We start from the raw sequence: 23,946 nt of genomic DNA, 5'->3' as shown, positions 1-23,946 counted from the left end.
GTAATTTTCATATGAATATTTTATAAACATTTTTCATTAAAAAGACAAAAATATGTTCCTATAGTTTACCTCCTTGAGTGTTGTGTATTCTTCTGGTGGCATAATCACTTCATGTAAGTATCTGGCTTTGATGCGTATTGACCCCATATCTCCACGACTGGCCATATTAACTGGTTGTAAACCATACCACTCATCAATATAATCTCCACTTTTGAGGTCACCTAATTCTAAAGTTGTTTGCACTGGAAAGATAAAAAAAAGTTACTGAAGGATTAAAAACAAAACAAAAACTTTAAAAACAAGAGTTTTGTTTTTGAAACAAGAATTATTAAAAAAAAACAAAAAAACTTTTCTTTTAAAATGTGCATTCAAACATTTTGGCTGAAAGGTTTTTTGACCAGTAAAATATATTTTTAAGAGGCATTGAAGTTACTTGTAATTAATGACCATCCAGGGAATTTCAATATTTACAAAGCCAGTTCCAAGTATTTATGGAAAATCCCTAGTCACTCCTGGAAATGGATGAAGCAGTTTACAATTTAAAAATCGTTAATAAAGTGTAAAAAAAAAAAAAGTATAAAACATGGTTAGGGTTAAAAACAATTTTAACCGTTTTTTGGATATTCATTTATTACAAGTATCACTGTGTACTAATAGAATTGATTCTGATCACCCTTCAACAAATGCAATCAACTTCAAAATCTTGATAATAAAAATAAACTGGAGGATTCTTTCCAACATTAAAAACTACACTTCAAACAAATTTAGATTTTAGTTTCATTTTTGGGGATAAGTTGTGGCAGTTCAGTTTAAAAATATTTTATATTTCATAATTTGTGCAATCTTCTAACAAGAAAAAAAAAACTGTAGGCATCCATTGGAAAACACAAATTCAAAGTGTTTTCAGGCCACTTCTATTTTCACTCTCATTGTTGAACTTCTTCATCTTTTTGTTGAACCTAATACAGGCTTCTGTACTTTTAATGAAGTCTGGAAAATTTGATGAAATTACATGTCTAGAAAAGCTGCCACAATAATATGAAATGAAAAATCTAAATACCCTTTGACTGAAGAACTATTTTTACTTGAAATAATTCTTTAAACTGTTTCAGAAAAAAATATATACACTTAAAATCCATACATACAAATTAGAAATTATTGGTATAAATCTTCATAAAGTCCTTACCAACATCAACATCTTTTGATCGTCGACCCTGGTTTACAATAGACACAGTAAAACTCTCGACATCTGGTGGAATGTCACTGTAAAAAAAAAAATATTGAAGCTGAGAGCTATAAAGTTCACTTATATATATTTAAGTTATGAGAAAAACTTTAATAAAGAACAAAGAAAACAAACGAAAAAGTAAATTGTAACCTTACTTACTCTAGGATGAAATCTTCACCCCAGTAAGGATTAGGGCACTTGGCGACCTGAGTGCGACAGACTTGCACTGTGTTTAGGGACACAACACAATATGGGTGTGGCAACTGTTTGTTGGGCAGTTCTCGCCCATCAAAGATTTCAATTGATAAACTTCGAAGTTCTTTTAATGCAACGGACAAATGGTGCGTTTTGGGAGGTTGAATATTTACACAATAAGGTTTTAGTGATTGAATCCAGTGCTAAAAAAAAAAAAAAACAATAATGCATGTCAAAATCATACAAAACAAATTATACCTAAATTTAATTACAAGGATTGTTTTAATAAATTGTGTAAATTTATAAAAAATTAAAACAAAATACATTCGAATATAGATTAAACAATAGGTATGAAGAAACAATCAATACATGAATAGCAAAAAATTGAACACTGCACAAATAATTTAAAACTTAATATATTGAAAAAAGACTGTAATAAAAAATTTTAATTAAGAATGTACAAATGTTATAAAAATCATCATTAAAGAGTCCGAATAATGTTTTTTTAACTTTGAGCATAATTAGTTTGAAATGAACTTAAACTTTATTGGCAACCAACAATATTGCCAATAAGTTTGCAGTATGTTTTCCAGATATTGAATATTAAATATTTTAAGTCATTTTAATAAAGATATGAAATAAAAGAAAATAACATTACATTCAAACTAAATTACTAAAAGCAAAAATAGAAATAAACAATCAAAATAGAAAGAAGCATGTTCTGGAGAAACAAAAATTAAATGTCAAATAAAAACAATCTGATATCTCTCTCTCTCTCTCTCTCTCTCTCTCTCTCTCTCTCTCTCTCTCTCTCTCTCTCTCTCTCTCATATATATATATATTAACAGACTGCTTCGCATTGCCCAGCTGTAAAATATGCTAAAATATATTTGGATTAATGCAGATTTGTTATTATTATATTATATTGGACTCAATACATAGTAATGATTTAAAAAGTTAAAAAGAAATGATTCATGCGCCACAACCGACAATTGAAACCAAAACAATTAGCTTACTATTTACTTTTTCCTTTGACGTTTATGCCTGAGCTATGAAGACATGTTTGCTGCAAGGCTAAAAATTAAAACATAAACCAATAGCTATTACGTTACACATGCATATTTGTAATGCTGTTGTTCAATTTTCACCTGGCAAATTCAATTTCTTTAATTTTCACACTTTTGTACAAACTTCCCTTGGCTAAAACCCAAATGTAATGTTCTGCATGGGTCCGAATACATTATGTATTAAGTTTCATATCTGTAGACCAAAAACTGACAGAGGACCTTGGTAGGCAAAATTTTTCAAACAAATATATATATGCATACATAAACATATTATAATAGAAAAATGCGAGCATGAAAATTAATATGGTTACGCTTAAACATGGAAAAGTAAAGGACTAGTTGTTAAAACTGGAAAAGAAAAGAACAAGATATTCTAATAAAAAATATAATAAATTTATAACTTAAAATATTGCAGCATTAAGAATTGATTATATAATGTTATAAATTAAATTTAAAAACAAAAATTCCAAATGCTGCAATATTTTAAGTTATAAATTTATTATATTTTTTACTAGAATATCTTGTCCTTTTCTTTTCCAGTTTTAACAAATAGTCCTTTACTTTTCCATGTTTAAGCTTAACCATATTACTTTTCATGCTCGCATTTTTCTATTGTCATCCATGATTTTTCCAGACTTCCGATAAATTTACTTGTTCTTTGTTTAATTTCAGTCTTACTTTTTTGCCCCTATAAACACATATGTAATAACAATGTATGGCTTTCAATAAAATCCGCTCAATTATTTCCCTTTCATGTTTTCATTTTCTGTTTCACATATTACTTCTTTTTTCACGACAGCAGTGAATTAGTAGCAACAGTAGTCACTGAAGCGACGTGGTTGCTATGGAAACCAGTCATAAAAAAACGTCACTCACCTTATATTTTTTTACGATTTTGAACACCAGAAAATTCATCATAACTTTTGTTTTACTGAACGAAAATTGAAATTTTTTTTCACAATATAGTTGAGAAGGTGATCTTTAAACTGTAATAATTGTTTGAAATTTGGTCAAAAAATGAGTGAATGGTGAAGCTTTAAAGCAGTTCTAAATAACTAAAACTGCTACTTAACCATATATTCAAACATGGTAGTGTTTGAATGATATAGAAAGAGGTTTATGTTTAACCTTTTTATACAAATATTATGCAAGTATAAATCATGTAGAATATCTGTATTAATATAATTACATGTAATAGTTAACTAAAGATGATTATTTCATAAGAAAACAAAAAAATCTAATAGGGAATTAATTAAAATGAATATTTAAAAGAATATGCAAATTAGCTAGATCTTTTGCAGATGAATGCAATTCCACGACCCATATATAATACAGTTGTATTTTCTTTTTAAATAAATAGGAAAAAGGGTTTTTATTATGAATATCAATACAAAAAAAAAAATTTATAGGAGTATCGATTTCATTTGAACTGTCTTATACAATTTAACTCATAATTTTCTTTTAGCTTCATAAATTAATGTTTAGCATGTGCACGTTATTTATATAAGTTGAGTTGTAAAACCAAAAGGCATGTGAAATAATAATTTCCAACAGTTCTTACTTTCAAGTATTATCAATTGGGGTATGAGACCAATGATTTGGACGATCATTTTTATAATCACAAGTCATGGTGAGCAACCAATGAAAAGCTTCTAAAGTTACTATAAAAATTGTCGAATTTTGGATTCAATCAGTTCGCCACCATCTTTGTTACTGGCAATTACACTCAGGATCTGATCTGAACTACACTGCTTCTACGCCACCATCTTTGTTACTGGCAATTACACTCAGGATCGTACTACACTCTATTCAACATAATGTTTCAACACTTAACAGATTATGCGCCCAGCCATCGTCTTTCCTTTGATAGTTCGGAATCTAAATTTGAATTGTGACAGGTAAAATTTCTGGGGTATCTAAGGATTCGGAAACTACACAAAGTGATACAATCTCCAACAGAGAATCCTAACGACTCCAAATTTCTCTAAAAGAATGCAACTGTTTTTGCAGAACTGATTCAATACTTAGATAGAAGTTTGTCTCTGATTATAAGAGATGCCTTGGATGATGGACGGAAAGCATTGAACATATTACGAGAACATTATTTATCAAAAGGGAAACCGAAAATTATATCCCTATATACAGAACTAATGTCTCTGAAATGTAATGAGGATGAAACTATTACCGACTACATTATAAGGGCAGAAACAACCGCCAATGCCTTAAAACTCTCAGGTGAAATAATAAGTGTTAGCTTATTGATATCAATGACCCTCAAGGGACTTCCAGCCGATTTTAAACCATTTACAACCATTATAACGCAAAAAGACAAACGCATAAATTTCAGTGAATTTAAAGTGGCATTGCGCAGTTACGAAGAGACTAATCGTATGCTCGTGAACAATAATAACTCCAGCAATATTATGAAGTTCAAAAATACTTCTCGAAAACAGACACCAAATTACGCACCTCACTGTAACGTGTTCCCCAAAAGTAATTTTCCCAAGAAAAAGAATAAAATTATCTGCTATAATTGTCGACAACCCAACCATAAAAGTTTCCAATGTCAATATAAACGCTCTAAAATGGACTCCGTAAAAAACGTTGAGAACTTTGAGGAAGAACATACATTTCTATTCACATGTAACTTTGACAATACCACAAACGGTAAAAATCTCCTTGTAGACTGTGGTGCTACAGCACACGTTATCACCAAGGAATCTGATTTTATTAATTTTGATTCAAACTTTAATCCACAAAGTCATTTTGTCAAACTTGCCGATATAGTCTTGAAAAGAGGCGATGCTAAAATATCCCTAAAAAATAATAACGGCAAAATCTGTAACTGTATTCTAAAAAATGCTCTGTTCATACCTACATTTAAGCAAGACATATTCCATGCAGGCTCCCATTAAACAAGGCGCGAATATAAAGTTTGGCCAAAACAAGTCAAAATTGATATACCCCAATGGAACTGTATTTAACATTAAAGAAAATGGCCGACTATATTATTTAAAAAGTATGGTTCCCGCAAAAACTGCCTGTCACAACTTGGAAACCTGGCATAAAATTCTAGGACACTGCAATACAGTTGATATTTAAAAATTACCAAATGTAGTCGACGGCATGAAAATAATACCTTCAGACGATCTCCCAAATTGTGATGTGTGTGCACAGGGAAAAATGACAAAATATATAAGCAAAACGCCAGACAAAAAGGCCACGAAAATTCTCTCACTTGTGCACTGGCAATTACACTCAGGATCGTACTACACTCTGTTCAACATAATGTCTCAACACTTCACAGGTAGAAATGAGAAAGAGTTTAGAGGTTAACAGTACTCATATTCATCACTTCATAAAGCATATCATTTTCTGCTAACTGAAGTGACTTTCATTTTTTTTAAATCAGTTCTTAAATATCAATGATCATAATACCTGAGCTTTATCTGCACTGTCGGCACAAAGGTAATTGACAGAAATGTGGTTATAAGCTTTGATGATCAGTTGGAAACAATTGGGCCTGAAAAATACATAAAAATGCATTTTTATTAATTCAAATCAACAAGATTGATTTAATAAGAAAACTTTAATATGGTACCAGCATACATACATACATACAAACTATACATCTTCATTCAAAAATGATATAAAAAAAATTATCTTTCGCCAGTGTTTGTGTATATATCACTTTTGAAGAACACCGAATGTAGTGTCATAATTAATTGCTGAGGGTTTAGATTTTTTTTTGGGGGGGGGGTGTTATAGTTTAAACATAAACCATTAAAAAGAAACTTTCGAAAAGACCAAAATACACTTCTAAAGTATATTTCTCCTAAGCATAAATTAGATAAAGAGGATAAATAAGGGGTGGGGCAGAAAAAAACCTTATCAAGACGTCTTTCAGCCAACCCTTTTTAAGATTAACGTTGGCAGCGGGGAGAAAACATTGTTTAAAAACGTGGTCAAAAGACCATAAATTAATCGCGAGGATGAAAAAAAAAAAAAATTATAGGGAATAGGAGAGAAAAAAAAAAAAAGAAACAAACTCAGCGAATACACGTAAGTTCCAAATTTTGGAAATAATTTATTTCATTTTATAGTTTCCTACATTTTCTCCAATATCGCTGCCTTTCTCAAACAAGTCATCTATAATATAAATCTCACCTGTCTGTTTAAATGTATGTATGTTTGTTTGTTTGTTTGTATGTATGTCTGCCTAAAATTTTAGACAAAGGCGACGGATTTTCACGAAATTGGTATCGTTTTGAAGCCTAACCCTTCGGACAACAAATATCGAAAAATTGGCTAAAAACATTCATTCCTTTACCCTCAACTGGACACTTTGCTTAAATTTACGCTTACGAAGTTAAACATTGAATGTTATGCTTATGAAATACAACATTGAATGTTATGTTTATGAAGTTAAACATTGAATGTTATCTTTATGAAGTTAAACATTGAATGTTATGTTTATGAAGTTAAACATTGAATGTTATGTTTATGAAGTTAAACATTGAATGTTATGTTTATGAAGTAAAACATTTAATGTGTTTATGAAGTAAAATATTTAATGTTATGTTTATGAAGTAAAATATTTAATGTTAGGTTTATGAAGTAAAACATTTAATGTCATATTTATGAAGTAAAATATTTAATGTTTATGAAGTAAAATATTTAATGTTTATGAAGTAAAATATTTAATGTTATGTTTATGAAGTAAAATATTTAATGTTTATGAAGTAAAATATTTAATGTTTATGAAGTAAAATATTTAATGTTATGTTTATGAAGTAAAATATTTAATATTATGTTTATGAAGTAAAACATTTAATGTTATGTTTATGAAGTAAAACATTTAATGTTATCTTTATGAAGTTAAACATTGAATGTTATGTTTATGAAGTAAAATATTTAATGTTTATGAAGTAAAATATTTAATATTATGTTTATGAAGTAAAACATTTAATGTTATCTTTATGAAGTTAAACATTGAATGTTATGTTTATGAAGTAAAATATTTAATGTTATGTTTATGAAGTAAAATATCTAATGTTATCTTTATGAAGTAAAACATTTAATTTTATCGTTATGAAGTAAAACATTTAATGTTATCTTTATGAAGTAAAACATTTAATGTTATGTTTATGAAGTAAAATATTTAATGTTTATGAAGTAAAATATTTAATGTTATGTTTATGAAGTAAAATATTTAATGTTATGTTTATGAAGTAAAACATTTAATGTTATGTTTATGAAGTAAAACATTTAATGTTATCTTTATGAAGTAAAACATTTAATGTTATCTTTATGAGGTAAAACATTTAATGTTATCTTTATGAGGTAAAACATTTAATGTTATCTTTATGAAGTAAAACATTTAATGTTATCTTTATGAAGTAAAACATTTAATGTTATCTTTATGAAGTAAAACATTTAATGTTATGTTTATGAAGTAAAAAATTTTATGTTATGTTTATGAAGTAAAATATTTAATGTTATGTTTATGAAGCAAAATATTTAATATTATGTTTATGAAGTAGCAAATCAATATATGATAGAGTTACACTGTAAAATTATAAACTTGAAAGGGTTTACCTTTATGCTAGGTGGTTCAGACTTTATCAAGCCAAAAAAAAATGAATTCAATATGGGAACTATTAATTAAAACTAAAAATAAAATATAAAAAAAATAAAAATTGAATGGTTTAAAAGTTCACATTTTACTCCACATGATTGCTTGTCATACTTTGTAAAAAAAAAAAAAAGGAAAGCATCAAAGTCATTGGTTCAAAGTCAAATAATCCACATTAATCCTATTTAAATCACCATCAATTTGAAGAATACACTGGAAGATTAGTTGAAACTTTGTCAAAATATAAAGACACTGATACAGACAAGCAATATGATTGTAAATAGTAAAATTTTGTTAAAATATAATGCAATTATTTAAAAAAATAATAAACAAAGGTGTACCTTCCAAAAAAACTATCATGTACAGGATATAAGGAACTGAAAGCCAAATCAATCATTCCTTTGGGTTTTGATCGCTAAAAAAGAAGACAGTAAAAACATAGCATGATGAGATTGTGATTCATGATGTTAAAATCAAACAGAAACCTTCACAATTTTGATTAAACAAAGATCCAGATTTAAATTTTTTTTCTTTAATTAAAAGAATATTTAGTAACTGCCATTGCTTCATTTTTAGCTGCACTTACTTGGTGCTGCCCTGGATGCTGTGAAGTCACTATAGTTTATGATATTTATTTGCTTGTACAATCTTTAAAACTAATACTTAAAAAGAAGTTAAATATAATTTTAGCTATAAGAAAGACAACATGTTCTTCATTTTAGATTCTCGTCCGAAATTCCCTCTATATTAAAAAATAAAAATAAATAAAAATCTCTATGATGACAAAATGAAAATATATTCCAAAATCATATAAATCAATCAGTAGTTCTTTTTTTTATAAAGAAAATAATTTTTTATGAATATCAGAAGAGTGACTATCACACTTGCCATTTTGAAAAAAAATCTCCAAAACAAAGGAGATAGCTAAGTAATAATTCAAAACTTGCAAGATTTATGTTGTAATGCCTACGAATTCCCACTAATCGCTGCAAATGATTTTCTTTATAAAATTACTTGATTAATTTATGTGACATTTTCATTTCATTCATGGGCATGTACATCGTACAGATTTTTCTTTATTTTTGTTTTTTAATACAGAGGGAATAATGAACAAGAATCATAATATCCTATTGATGATTTTGATTTTTCAGTCATAATCAAAAATTTTTTTCCATTTTACCAATAGTCTGGGCAGAATTACATTATTTTTTAATAAAATTATAGTATAAATAACATAGTACAACAATAGGAAATAAAAGTTGACTAATTGCTCTGATTTTATAATTCATAGAATTATACATATTTCTGAGTTTCAATTTAATTGCTATTCATATAATTATCATTAGTGAAATGATTTCAGTATCTGCTGAATAGAAATTATAATTTTATATTGTCGATTTATGTAAGCAAGTACTAGTAGAAGAAGTAGTAACAATAATACAAATTTTTATTTCAATGTTTCAAAATTCTTAATTTGATGGTGGCAAGAACCTATATAGCAATACTGTTACGTAGGTGGTTGAACTATGTTGCTTGTCTTACTAAATATTCACCCGCCCAATATTTCAGCTCTCTGCAACCATTTCTATTTCAAAGTTAAAGAAAAAAATTGTGGGTGAAAACGGGAAAAGTATGCAATAACTATAAACTTTGCTTTTCTTAACTAGCTTTATTTCAGTGATTTGATTAAATGGATTTCAGGTACTCCAAAATAAAGCAAATATGAAACAAACAGATTCAAGCTGATACCAATTGCTTTAAATTTTGTAAACTTTAAAAGATTTTGCTATTTACTTGCCTCTCTATGATGACAAAGTTAGACACAAGGTTGGTTTTTAGTGTATAAAAGGTTTATTTAAAAAAAAAGGGGATTATGGCTATATTAAATATTTATTTTAAATAAAATAATAAAAACATACATTGTTTACAAAACTTTGATAAACAAATATTTTTTTTTAATTGCAGAGACCATGTCCTGTTTACTTGTCTTCCCTATACAAGATTTAAGTTAGACACAAGGTTGGATTAAAAATTGCTTCCGTTTAGAAGGATTCATTAATCACAAATAGAAAAGATATTAACAAAACAATGTAGAATTCTGCCCTCGTGAGGAGACAAATAAATAAAGAGACGATTGCTGCAAGATTTTTTAATATACTCTCTTCTTTCTTAAAATACATAAACTAAACAATGCAGAATAGTTTTATAAGAAGAGTACAATTTTGTTTGTTTATATCTTTCATAAATAAAATTATTTATTTGTAAATTTTTTTTTTTCATTTGTTTATACATTTTGCTTACAGAATAAATCTCTGCAAGGTTTTTTTAAATACACCCTTTCTTCTTAAAATAAATACAAAAAAAACAAAACAAAACAATGCTGAATAATTTTAATTAAAAAAAAAAAGCTTTGAGTACTATCCATCTGTTTACAAGTTCAATGTGTGTGCATGAATAACTAGATGCGTTGCCAGTGATGCCTAACTGCTTACAAAACTATTATCAATGCAAGTTCTTCCAACACAGTGGAGGAAGCTCAAATAGATAGCACTGATGAGGTTGCTGCTTTCGATCATGAAATGCATAAGACCCCAAGAAAATCTGTCAGTACTAGTTTTAAAACAGTAAATCCACATAGTATACTGTGTTATGCAGTCACGTAACTGAATTTCATATTTTATATTTTAAAATTAATTTTTTTACATTGAGCCAAAAACGGTCAATATTTTCTTTTATTTGTTATTTAAAATCATTGTCAGTGAAGATTTGTGTACAAAACGAGAGAGAGATTTGTTTATTTTTTTTATTTATTGTCTGTATGAAAACAGAAATGAGGGAAAGGTGGACAGCTGTTTAAAAGAGAAAAAGAGAGAAAAGATCTGAAAAAAAAAAGAAAAAAAAAGGTGAATAGCCATTTAGAAGAGAAAGAAAAAAGGGGAGGAAAACAGAAAGCCTCAAGATGGCAAAAGGAGTACAACAAATTTCCGTTGTGTCTCTAACAAACAAAAAATACAAAGGTAGAGGAGAGAAAGAAATGGCTGAGGAGGCGAGAGACAGCAAATGCACCTTCAAATGACATGAAATACAGAATCCAAAATAAGGAGAAATCACAAAGAAGAAGAAAAGAGACCAATCTATATATATATAAAAGGCAAAATGTGTGTGACCATTTCGTGTATGTCTTCAAAAGGCTTTTCTCGCACACTGTCCCGGGTTCGTTACTAACGCTTAAAATTGTTTATATAGGTCCTATATAATAATATCTAGGAATTAGAAAAGCGCGTAGCGTATAGATTTATTTACGTCGATTTTTTACAAAATTATTGCTATTTTGGCTTCTTGCATGTTGATCGGGCTTTTTTTATTCGCGGCATTGCGCCGGGAAAAACGTCCAGAAGCAATCAGCTTTGATCAATCTTGTATATCAGATTCAATCTGGACAATTGGGAGCTGCTTTCCCCTCCCCAACATCTGTTGGGGGAAGAAACAGTCAAATTTGGATAAACAAACCCAAACGCTGCGTGACTTCCATTTGACCTTCTTAATTAGGTCAAATGGGAGCAGCAGAGTTAACTTTTATTGCGCACGCCTGTTTTTATAGTTAAATAAATAAATAAATAAATTAAAACCTGCTTAACGTTGTCTGTCGCCGTGGCTCAATGGTTAACGTAGCACTTTTTTTTTTTCACACATTAATTTCCAACTCAAGGGTACGGGTTCGATTCTCATACTCACCTACCAAAACTTTTTTTTATTATTTAACCAAAAAACACTCGGGCTAGTAAGAAATAAATGGAAAATATTTCCTGGACCAATGTCAATAATATAAAGAGTAAATGTCTGCTATATATTGACATCTTAGCAGACAATAAATAAATGAATGAATGAAGAAATTGAGGGTGAAACTCCACTATATTTTCAAGAATGACGACAAATGATATGAAAGAATAAAAAAAAGATATGTTTTTACCTCTAAAAATATGAATTGATATTGTCCCAGATAAAGAAAAAAAAAAAAAAAAAAAAACTCCCATATATAAGAAAAGAACGAAGTTAGCTTTCTCTTCTCTTTCTCACTGACAAATTTTCATGGACAATTAAAAAATTGTTGATATGATTTTTCACTCAGTGGATTTGATTTGAAAAGAAGTCTCTTGCCTAATAACTTGATTATCTTCTCTTGTTTTATTTTTCTTCTTTTTAGTTAAATCTATAATCAATTTTTAATTAATAAAATTTATATTGTTTAATGATGTCATCTCTGTTGTTTTCGCATGTGTTCATTGTTAGTTATTTTTTTTTTTTTTTTTTTTTACTTGTGTCTTGAGAATGAGATTATCCCATTCTTTTGTTTCAGTGTTGTTTTTGCCATGAATCCCGGGGAATTTATCTATCATTCCTTTTTTTTTTTTATCAATTCGTTATGTTCATTTTTCCACCGTCCCCAGCGGAATCAATATGTCTCGTAACAAATGTAACACAGATATGCTACAAACACCGAGCTAAAATTGTAGAAAGTTATTGACACTTATAAAAGCATCATCGTTGAAGTGGATGATGTGAAAAATGTATTGGACACCTTTGACTGTTTTTAAGTAAAGAAATGCAGGGTGGAAAGCAGCAAAGCTAGAACAGCTGTTTGATGAAGGAGAAATTGAAGACTTTTTTGTATCTTGAGAAGGTTCAGATACTGATACTAATTGCTGACAATTGGTCATGAGTATAGGCATCAAAACAATTTGATGTGAGTGAATTATCTGATTTGAACTGCTCATGAATTAAAGAATGTTAATGGAATCCTGACTAAACCTGCACCAAAACAGGTGAAAAACTTCCACAAGAAACTCTGTCTCTAGTTCAAAGTTTCTATGAAGATGACAACCACACAGAATAAAGAGAGTATCTCAGCATTACGCAAAGAAAGCAATTGATTCTGTGCAATTTATCAAAACCACAAAGTGCATTCAGAGACAAATATTCCAATGGGTTTTCCAAATTTTTGCACTCTAAGATCAAAATAGTGTGTTCTTGTTGGATCATTCTGTTCTGTTTTGATAGGACATCAAAATGGATTGCCGGTTGATGTAATTGACTAAAATATACATACAAAGATCTAATCAAGTTGTTTGTGACCCAGATAACAAAGTATTTATGGTGCATCACTGTGATTCATGATCAGAAAGTGCTGCTTTGAAAAAGTTTCTAAATGATGAGCTCAATCATCTAGATATCGACTTTAAATTCCATTATTATCAGTGGCAAACAACAGCTCATGCTGCACTGGCTACATTTACGACATTCAAATTCTGGATTATCGTGCAATGCTAAAAGTATACGAAGAGGAAATGAAATCAATTATCTCCTTTAGCACTGACAAAGAAGACATAGTCGAGGTTAGAAAAGAGATAGAGAAAAGAAAGCAAAAATGGTGCAAGAAGCAGTCATCATTTTATTCCCAATTCAGCATCATAAATTGGACACAAACATTTGTGAACGTCAATAACTTCAAAAATCCAACTCAAGTTGATATTGACAACATTTCATAATCATCTTACACTCTTGAAATTTGTTGTAAAGGATCAGTTTAGTGAAAATTTTGATAAGGAACAAGGTGATGTAGTTGAATATCTAATTCATGCACTTCCATAGACCATGAAAAACATTCAACTGGGCAAAAGATGATGACTACTATGTCTCTATAAAAAACATGTGGTATACAGGCACCTACTACAATCATTGGAAGGACATGATAAAATGATTGCTGCGTTTGCAAAGCTCTATTCATAAACAGGTGCTCCTTTGATGTTTTAAAACATGTTTATAAACAGCTTTTAATTTTCTGTCTATGCATTAAATTAACTATAGAAAAATGAAATGAATTTTGTGATAAATTTGGATTTACTTATTCTCCAGTGGAAACAGCAAGACCACATGGTCAAGACATGTTTCAATGCAAAAAAAAAAAAAGTCCATTTTTCAAGTTAAACTGTGAAAGAACAAGACTTCATTTTTGGATGAGAGAACATTCAAATTGTTTACAACATACAGAAAAAGAAAATTTTCATTTTCCAATAGTGCCACAGTTATTGAGGCTTGGTAGTCTCATATGCAAATTAGGCAAACATGTGCAATAACTCAACAACTGCTAATTTTTATAGGTTTTAATTGTGATTTTTTTTATTTCTTGTGCAAAAAAACTATACGGTTTCCGCTCCGCAAGATCTACAGCAGATGTGCTAACGGTTATATCTCATAGGATTAGTGAATCTCTTGACAAAGGCTTCCTTTCCAGGGCAATTGCTCTTGACATATCGAAGGCCTTCGATAAGGTACGGCATAAGGGCCTACTTCACAAGATTTCCAGCTACGGTATCACTGGAAATGTTTTCTCAATCATTAAATCATTTCTCTCCGATAGGTTCATAAGAGTAGTGGTTGATGGGTAGAAATCAGAGGCCCACAGTATTAATGCTGGAGTCCCTCAGGGGTCCATCCTGGTCCCAACTCTCTTCCTGATCTACATCAATGATCTCCCAAAACACATACTTAAATCATTCGTTGACATCTATGCTGATGACACAACCATCTATGGCAACACATCAAAGGCCGTAAATGACAAGGTTCTCTCTAATTCTCTCTCTTCTGATCTTGAGTGTGTGGTACAGTGGGGGAAGAGGTGGCTGGTTACTTCTAATGCATTCAAAACCAAGCTTTTATCTTTACATCATCAACGCTCTGATCCCCATCTGGCATCAATTGAAATGGATGGCTCCATGTTTTGACAAGCTTTTGGGTTTGGCCTTTACTCCTGATCTGAAATGGAACATTTACATCAGGTTTGTTGCCGAGGATGCTGGGAAAATGGTGGGATCCTTCTATCGCTCCAGAAGATATCTCACTACTAATGGAATTCTCTATCTGTATAAAAGCCAATTACGTCCAAGGATGGAGTACTGCTGCCACATCTGGGCAGGAGCTGCTAAAAACAGCCTATCCTGCCTTGACAGAGTACAAAATAGACTTCGTAGCTTAGTGGGGGATGCCCTTTTCTCTTCCCTGCAGCCTCTCTCCCACAGAAGAGACGTTGCGAGTCTGTCTTGTTTTATCGTTATTTCCATGGCAAGTGCTCATCTGAGATCCAATCTCTCATACCCCCTAGCTAATCTTTCACGAGAAACACCCGTCTGGCTGAAACTACTGTCAATAATTTTCCCACTCTTTATCTGGCCTAAATCCAAATGTAGATTCCATGAGTAGAGCTTCTTTCTCAGAAGTGCACAACTATGGAACTCTCTTCCGTTTGCCTGTTTCCCACCTGACTACAACTTGGATGTCTTCAAGTCCAACATAAACAAATTCCTGACAAACCGCCCTCTTAAGTAAAACACTCATCAAATCTCCAATACTAATGATTACTACAATACTATCTCATTGATTACTGTACACACAATAACCATTATCCCTGAGTGGCCTCCGGGCTTTGATAAGTGGTGACCTTCATGTAAAAAAAAAAAAAAACTTTTATTTCTTGAGCAAAAAAAAACATTTTTTATTTCTTGTGCAAAAAAAAAACATTTTTTATTTCTTGTGCAAAAAAAAAAACATTTTTATTTCTTGTGCAAAAAAAAACATTTTTATTTCTTGTGCAAAAAAAAAACATTTTTTATTTCTTGTGCAAAAAAAAAACATTTTTTATTTCTTGTGCAAAAAAAAACATTTTTTATTTCTTGTGCAAAAAAAAACATTTTTTATTTCTTGTGCAAAAAAAAAACATTTTTTATTTCTTGTGCAAAAAAAAACTTTTTTATTTCTTGTGCAAAAAAAAACATTTTTTATTTCTTGTGCAAAAAAAAACATTTTTATTTCTTGTGCAAAAAAAAACTTTTTTATTTCTTGTGCAAAAAAAAACTTTTTTATTTCTTGTGCAAAAAAAAACTTTTTTATTTCTTGTGCAAAAAAAAAAGTTGCCATTTTTTACATTCAAGCCAGTCTAGAATTCATTTTATTTACAAATTTTGAAACTTTTTACAACATACCTGAAATCTAAAAACTATAATATTTAAGAAATCACTTGGAGTTACAAGCTGAAATTTTCAGGATTGTCAAGTTTTTATGATACCAATAATTGAGGGAAATTTGAGGAAAATCTGAGCGGCATGGGTGACATTTACAAATTGTGCTGGATGATTTGATATGGAATTACCCATGTTCAGCCACTTAAGATTTAATGGATTAAGCATTTGACTCTCTTATAGTTTTTATAATCTGTTTGAAGCAGTTGTAGGAGTGTATCATGACTAAGTATTTTTAGAGAGTATAAAGATCTCAATACTAGTTATATTAGAGGCGATATGGGACACATGCATTTTGAAAATGAAGTGTAGAGGAATTTCAGATATAGAAGATCTAAGACTGCCCCAATTGTCCCTAAATGATAAGAGACATCAGAAGTTTTACTAAACTTTGATTAATCATGATTAAAACAACTGAGGATTCCAAAAATGTCAGAACAATTGATGAGCACTGTTTATGACAAGTTGGTAGAAAAAGATTAAGGAGATTTGCAAAATATCTGTCAACATCAGGTATGTGAGTGGGTTTAATAACAATCTGAGTACTATACAGAAACACATAAGGCAATTTGGGGCCTTTTTTGGAGATGTCCCTACCACATAAAAAACCCTCCCTAATGTAATCACAAATCAAATCAAATGTCCATGGCAATTTTGGAGGCCAAGTTTTGAGATCATGTTAGAGTAACCTGTAATCATAAAATCATTACTAAAAATTGATCAACTAATGTCAGTTTTACACAGAAACAACATATTTGATTTGGTCTCCTGTAAATTGATTTTAAACTCTGCAAGTTGGGATGCAAATCCCTAATATTGGTAAAAGAGACATAATAGTTGGGATCCATATTAGAAATTGTGGATCTGGGTTCATACTTATCTTTTGTTTTAGGATTTTTTGTGTTGGGATTGGAAAGACTTGTGGAAAAGATTAGTAGAGGAGTTGAGAGACGAAACGTAGAGAGTATGAGTAAGAAGATTATCTTTGTTAATCATTGAAAAAAGAAAATCTGTAATAGCTCCAACTAATATGGTATCAAGACCCCACCAGAAGCTACTGCATGATCCAGAATATATTTAATTTTGATCAAACAGAGTACAATAATAGGATGCAGTCTCCAGTTGTGTCTAACATCTATAAAAGTGACTTTAAAATTATTGAAATGAAAAATAAGAATTGAAATGGTAATAAGGGGTTTAGGGTTTGGAACAGGATTACACAGGGGCCCTCACTGATTTCCGGGAAATGTTGAGTATACTTGAAGACTTTAAATTTACTTAAAATTATTTCAATAAATATCATTATACTTACACATCCTCTCATTCAGTCAATGGCACATTCTTTGGCTTCAACCCAAAATTGAATATTATAAAATGTAAAATTAAAAATAAAAAAGGTAATCTGGTAATATGGTTGGAAAATTGACAGACAAAATTCCTTATTTCATTATCAAGTTGATTATATTACTTTCTCTTATTTAAGCAGTTGCAAAAGTTTGAACATGAATAAAAGAGAAGTAGTTAGAGGAAGAAGTGGGTTTAAAAAGTCGCATGACTAAGAGAACAAGAGGTTTTAATAGAAAGATGTTATCCAGTTTATTGTCTAACTATTCTATTTTCTTTTTTAAGATTAGATAAAATGCCGGATAGCTCTTATAAGTACTTATATAAACAGTCAATTTCTATCAAATGTTTTCAAAGGACATTACAAATATCAGCAGCCTTACCTTTTCATTTTCAAAAAACCGAAGTTGTCGTTCTGTACCGTTTAAGATAAAGTACATATTCTTCCATTTTTTAGGTTTTTGTCCTGAAAAGAAAAATACATGAATAGTTAATGCATAATAATAGTTTTATCATTGAATAAGAATAATTTCATTATCTAAATTCTGATTTTAATTTCAAAGAAAAAAATTTTAAAGAAAATGAAAACTTAGTAAAGATTTAAAAAAAAGAATATACATCTATTTTTTATATATAAATTAAAAAAGATGAATGGGCGGGATTTTGTTTCCTTTTTTTAAAAAACTAGCAGAACCCATTAACTAGCGTTGCCCAGTGGTAGCATGCCCCCCACCCCAGCATAAAAAATTAAAGTATGGTTGTTGTTGTTGTCCAATGCTCAACCTCCTCATGTTAAGAACGACTTTCAGAATAGACACCCTATTTTTGAGTGGGGGTGGGGTTGAAAAAAATTTGCCCAAAATGTAACTTTGATAATCGCTGTCAGGATTCGAATGTGCAAATACTATGAACGAACAAAAAAATTTGGTGGTTGCACAGTTGGTCGGCCCATGTGTACTAATCTGGTGGGTAGAGTATGATTCAGGGTATGGTATTTTTGTTGTCAATACTGGAGTTTAGGTGGAAAAATATTCTCAAACCTTCTATCACTTTAAAGGAACTAAATTCCTGTAGTCACCTGTACGTTACCATGTAAACGGTATTTTAGAAAGTGACAGTTTTAAATAAGCCTAAAAAAGGAAACAATATGTAAACCTTGTTAAATTTTAATTTTACACAACAGAAACAGAATTTATTTTGTAAGAAATATTGTTCACAAACATTTTTCAATATATATATACCTAAAAGAAAATAAAATTGGGGAAAATCAGACAGAAACAATTTAATTTGCTTTGTGACCTACTTGCATTTCAAAATAAAAACAAAACATTTAATAATAGTTATCACCCGTGTGAGCCCTAAGAAAAGAAAAAAAAAATCAAGTGATCCTCTAAAAAAATGAAAATAGCAGCGAGTACCCATGCAAACGCCAAATAAAAAAATTTTTTTTAAATAGCCGCAGTAGCCAGGTTCGAATGTATAATGCTAAGAGTAAAAAGAAGTGAAAAAAAAATGAAAAGCTTTAGTTGACTGGCGGTGAACTTACGATGTTATGGGCCTTCAAAATACACCTCTAAAACGTACATATCGCAAAGCGTAAAAGACTTTGCAAGCACCTTCCAAATGTATTTATCGCGAGCCAGCCACAAAAACTGATCCCTCCTTGCAAAGAATGACCCAGTTGACAGTGAAAGAAAATAATACCAGTGTTGTCAGGGTTCGTGAAGTGTGTCAAAAGTTCATTTAAGTATATAAATGGACAAAAATGGGTTCAAACAAACTATTATATAATAAAAAAATAAAGGAAAAAAAACAATTGGATTAATTGTATTTGTGATTTTAGCATGGCTATAATGTTGATGATGCTCCTCTCTCTATCTCTATCTCGCTATATCCGTGTATATTAGTGTTGTAGACCCGTGCTAGGGGTCACAAATGAAAGAAACCACAAGTAGTGTAAAGTGTATAAAATATAATATGTATTTATCATAAAAAAAAAGGAGCCACTAAAGTGGTATGAGAGGAACGTGTTCGTAGCATTCGATTAAACATGGTATGAATGTCTCCATTTAGTCTCTGAAACCAGTAGTATTCTTAGGACTGGTTGATTCCACAGTTCTCAAATAGAGGTGATTTGTACCCCACACCACCCTCTCCCGAGCTTTTCATTCCCCTGGGATGATCATATAGCTCTTTTTCCTGGGGTTGATCTCTATCAGGTCGGTCATTTTCCTTTTCCTGGAGGAACAGCGTTGTCCAGCTGCTTGTGGTGTTACCAAGTCGAACATGTCATATATTTGGTCCATTACTTCTTCTTGTTCAGCAAGGGGTTGTCTTTCGCCCAAATTTGGTTTAAATGCTTCTTGTGCATAAATCTTGGACCTTTGATAATGTAGACGATCTGCCCAATCCTTTTCTGGACCTTTCCTAGTTTCCACATCGTACTATTATTTTTGTATATCTGGAAAAATACCTTCTCACCAGGTAAATACCTCTTTTTAGGAACTATAGTATTTGGCGGTTTCCACACTGTTGCGCTTGCATGCTATTCTCGAAAATCTCCAATTTCGTGGGTACATTTGTTTATCTATGCAGAAAGCAGAAATTGTAGCAAACATTATAATAAGTAAACGAAGCATTGTAATCATATAAATTAAAAAATAAAACAATTGGTTTGTTGTGGTTTATTTTAACTTTGTCAATGTTGATGACGCTGCTCTCTCTCTCTCTCAAAAACCTCCAATTTCGCGGCTACATTTGTTTATCTATGCAGAAAGTAAATGAAGCATTGTATTCATCTAAATTTTAAAAAAATAAAATTGGTTTGTTTTTTTTAACAATTGTAGCAAATAGAGAGAGAGTGGTCACAGCGGTCTAGCATGTTCATTTATTTAAGATGTGTAATCTCGAATAAGCGATTAGTTAGACAGCAGCCAATGAGAATGGCTGGGACAGGTATAGGAAGAAATTATTCATTTTGAACTATGGAAAAGAAAGGTAACGGTTTGCCAATGAGTTCATGATCCAGTTACAAAGAGACATGGTGATATATTCAGAATGTGTATGTTTATACCTGGTGTAGATTGATGTCAATGAGAGGACTTTAGAATTAGAGGGAAAACTAGTAACTACTACCTCTAAAGATGGGGCGATTATGATAGCGCTCCTAGTATAAAATGTAGGCTTGTATTATAACAACTAAATATGTCTAAAATGTTGTTCTAAAGATAAATAAGGTAGCAGCTAATAGTGTAGACGTAATACATTTGTATGTGACATCTGCTATTGCAAAACTATGGTACTTTGGTGCAGAGGGGAGTTTCTGCAATCAAAATATTATATATGGAGATTAATCACGGCAAAAACAACAATTACATATGAAAAGACAACAAAATCCCAATTGTTGTTTTCGTTGTAATGATGATCATCATTATAAAAAACAGTTACAATTTTTAAAAAATATAATTATTTAATTTTTAATGTTCAGAATTTTTTTTTTAATTATTATAAAGTACTCTAAGTTTTTGGCATGTGCAATGTACTTGTGCATAAACTTAACAGAAAGTTTAAATTTTAAAATAATGAAATAGAAATTATTTAGAATTTTAAACTAGTAATATTAATTAAATCAATTATTAAATTGCTTTAATTAATAATTCTACCGATAAATAATAATATTATCAAAAAATTATTGCATATATATAAGAAAATAAGATTAATTGTACAAAATATTCATTTATTAGAAAATGTTTAACATAGTCTTAACTGTGTTTTGTAAGTTTTCTAATCCATATATATGTATATTTGAAAACATTTTGTTGTCTCATTAATGAAATAAGCCCAAGGTGTTTTGATATAAAATTTGTATAGAAATAGATTTCACATTTATTCATTTAGGTGTTGAAACTCAAACAATTAGAATGAGTAAAGAAATATGTAATCTAATAACAAACAAAATAAAATTCAATGATGCAATAGAAAATAAGAATAAAAATTAAATTATCAAAATAATTCAAGAGTCCTATAAGAATAAAAGAATGGATTTACGTTTCTTGAGGTAGCCGGTTATATCAATTCTATCCCATTGCTTCTTGAGCAAATTGGCACCAGTTCCTCTTTTGAGAGAAGCATAAAGTTCTTGGGTCTTGGCAGAATCCAAGGCATTGCCTCCATTAAGTAAATCCTGATAATAAAAAATACAGTATGCAACAATTAAAAATCAAATATAAGCATTTATAATATATCATTTTGCAATGAATAGCAACACTAAGGCTTATCACATTATTTCTGCCTTTTTTTTTTTGGAGATTTCATTTAAGAGGGATGATCAAATGTGGCACAATGATAAGAGCCCTTTTTGAGGAGTTAGAGCTTCCTACATTTAAAAGCCTTATACCTGCAGTTGAAGACAGTCAGATACCAGCTCAACTCTTGTTCTTAATATACTTCTTCAAATGTAAAAATAAAAATATATTTTTATAAAAACATTGCTCACTTATTTCATACAAACATTCAATTCCAGCACCAATGGTTTCTGCCAATAATGACACAGAGAACTTAACACAAGACAAGCAGACATAACAGACAACATATCAATTTCTTTGGTCTAAAGGGGATGTACTTATTTTATATCATTGAACAACCGAAGAGCTGGTGTGCCGTGCCCAAGACGTAACAGCCTTTCCATAGATGTCCTTACAACTTGAACAAACCAAATTACTCTTTCTGATAAATGATTGGGTTACACAAACATTTAATTCAAGGAAGTATCAAATGAAAATTAGAACTTCCAGATAAAAGAAAATACTGAGAACTCATCATGAAATACAAATTTAAATTCAAATAATTTCCATTTATTATTTACAACGAAAATGTTTTGAATCTGATGTAAGAGTTTTCTCATAATTTAGTGAATTAGAATTCAATCTTATACTTTCCATTCCATATTTTTTTCTAATTTTGACACATAATTATCCTATAATTAGATATTATATAAAGAAAATATATAAATAGATAATTAATAATAGAATTTACAATTCAACAAAACTAAATAAAACATCAACCATAAAAATGATACAAGTTTTTTTCATTTTTCTTATTTTGTTCAAGCTGGGGATGGGGCATCCTACAAGATGCCAGACATTCACCCAATTCCAAGAGAGATCTTTTTTAGAATACTAACCGTCCCAATTGTTTGAATCTCTCTTGCACTTGGTTCACCAAGTATATTTGCCAGGTAGTTTTTGAAATTCTTTCGCATGAGTCCAGTTGCTTCTATAATTACTGGAATGGAGATCTACCTACGATTCCAGTTTCTTTTCATGTCATACATAAAACCTTGGTACTTCATTATCTTTTCCCTCTGAGATCATCCATGAAAAGCAGGTGGTTGACTCTTTTGTTTGGGTCTTTTTGGCGACCCTGGTTCAAATTGTAGGCACTTTGGCTTTTATTGAGTAGCTTGCTTAACAGTTCTATCACCAGGCAAAAGAGTAAAGGAAATAGAAGTTTCCTCTTCTGACCTTGACATTAGAGATTTTTACCATTCCAGTGATGTGACTTAATGTCATGGTTGTTTGCCACATTTTTATATGTAATGCCATGGTCTACTTGATTTCTGGATGGATTTTATACAAATCAAAACACAGTAATAGTCACATGCATGGGACACACACACACTTTTTGGTAATCAATCTAAGCCATACTTAGGTTCCTTTACCTCTTCCTTCAGATCTCAAAGATGGTCTTATTAATTAAGAACCGATCCTTGCTGCCTAAACACTTTTCCCTCCATCCAGCTTGTTCTTTTTCCAGGTATGCTCCAGAGGAGAGATTTTGATAGATGCTGTCAACAACCAGGCCAGTGAAGAACTTATAGATAGTTTACATTAGTATCAGCATAAATCCTTAATTTTACTCATTTTTTTCTTTTTACAAATAAGGCACATTGTTACTGAAACATAAGGGACTACTGTGAATTAACGGATCATACTTATAGACGCATGCATCCAAGTGAGAAGCTGAGCAGCCAGATGCTTGTTCACATTACATTTAAATTTCTGCATGTTGGTACAGTGAAAGAAACAATGAGCAGAGGGGGAGACACTGGATTGAGACAAAAATTAAAATTGCCTCAATCTAGAAAGATCATTCCCTCACTGCAGCAGATAGAACAGATAATACACCTTAATTCTCGTCAGAAGGTAGAGCATAACTAATAGTTATCTATTAATATTCTAGTTTACCATTTTTCTATTGATCCCCAATATCATAATATACAATTTAAAAATAAATATAGTTTGGCTGATATGAACATTAAAAGTTATCTACATTAACAAGATTGATTTTATTTTTTAATAACATATTTTTTTTAAGTAAAATAAAATTTTAAATAAAACTGCTAAT

The 23,946-nt window shown here is 30.4% G+C and overlaps 1 protein-coding gene across 1 annotated transcript in view; it reads right to left on the bottom strand.

Annotated features, from left to right (window-relative positions):
• The window catches only part of LOC145284756 (ras GTPase-activating protein 1-like), a 125,810-nt gene that overhangs the window by 44,204 nt on the left and 57,660 nt on the right, over positions 1–23,946 (bottom strand). Inside the window, exons 9-15 of the mRNA XM_080133722.1 lie at positions 21,589–21,724; positions 17,925–18,007; positions 8,467–8,540; positions 5,929–6,013; positions 1,388–1,626; positions 1,187–1,263; positions 70–242 (exon numbers count right to left, since the gene is read on the bottom strand). Coding sequence (XP_079989848.1) covers positions 70–242; positions 1,187–1,263; positions 1,388–1,626; positions 5,929–6,013; positions 8,467–8,540; positions 17,925–18,007; positions 21,589–21,724 — 867 coding nt within the window. The remainder of the gene's footprint in view (positions 1–69; positions 243–1,186; positions 1,264–1,387; positions 1,627–5,928; positions 6,014–8,466; positions 8,541–17,924; positions 18,008–21,588; positions 21,725–23,946) is intronic.

Source organism: Euprymna scolopes, chromosome 9, assembly GCF_053919585.1.
Source record: "Euprymna scolopes isolate OS-2025 chromosome 9, ASM5391958v1, whole genome shotgun sequence".
Taxonomy (NCBI): Eukaryota; Metazoa; Mollusca; class Cephalopoda; order Sepiida; family Sepiolidae; genus Euprymna; species Euprymna scolopes.
The sequence above is the reverse complement of the archived record's forward strand: the minus strand, read 5'-3'. Positions and strand labels throughout refer to the sequence as shown.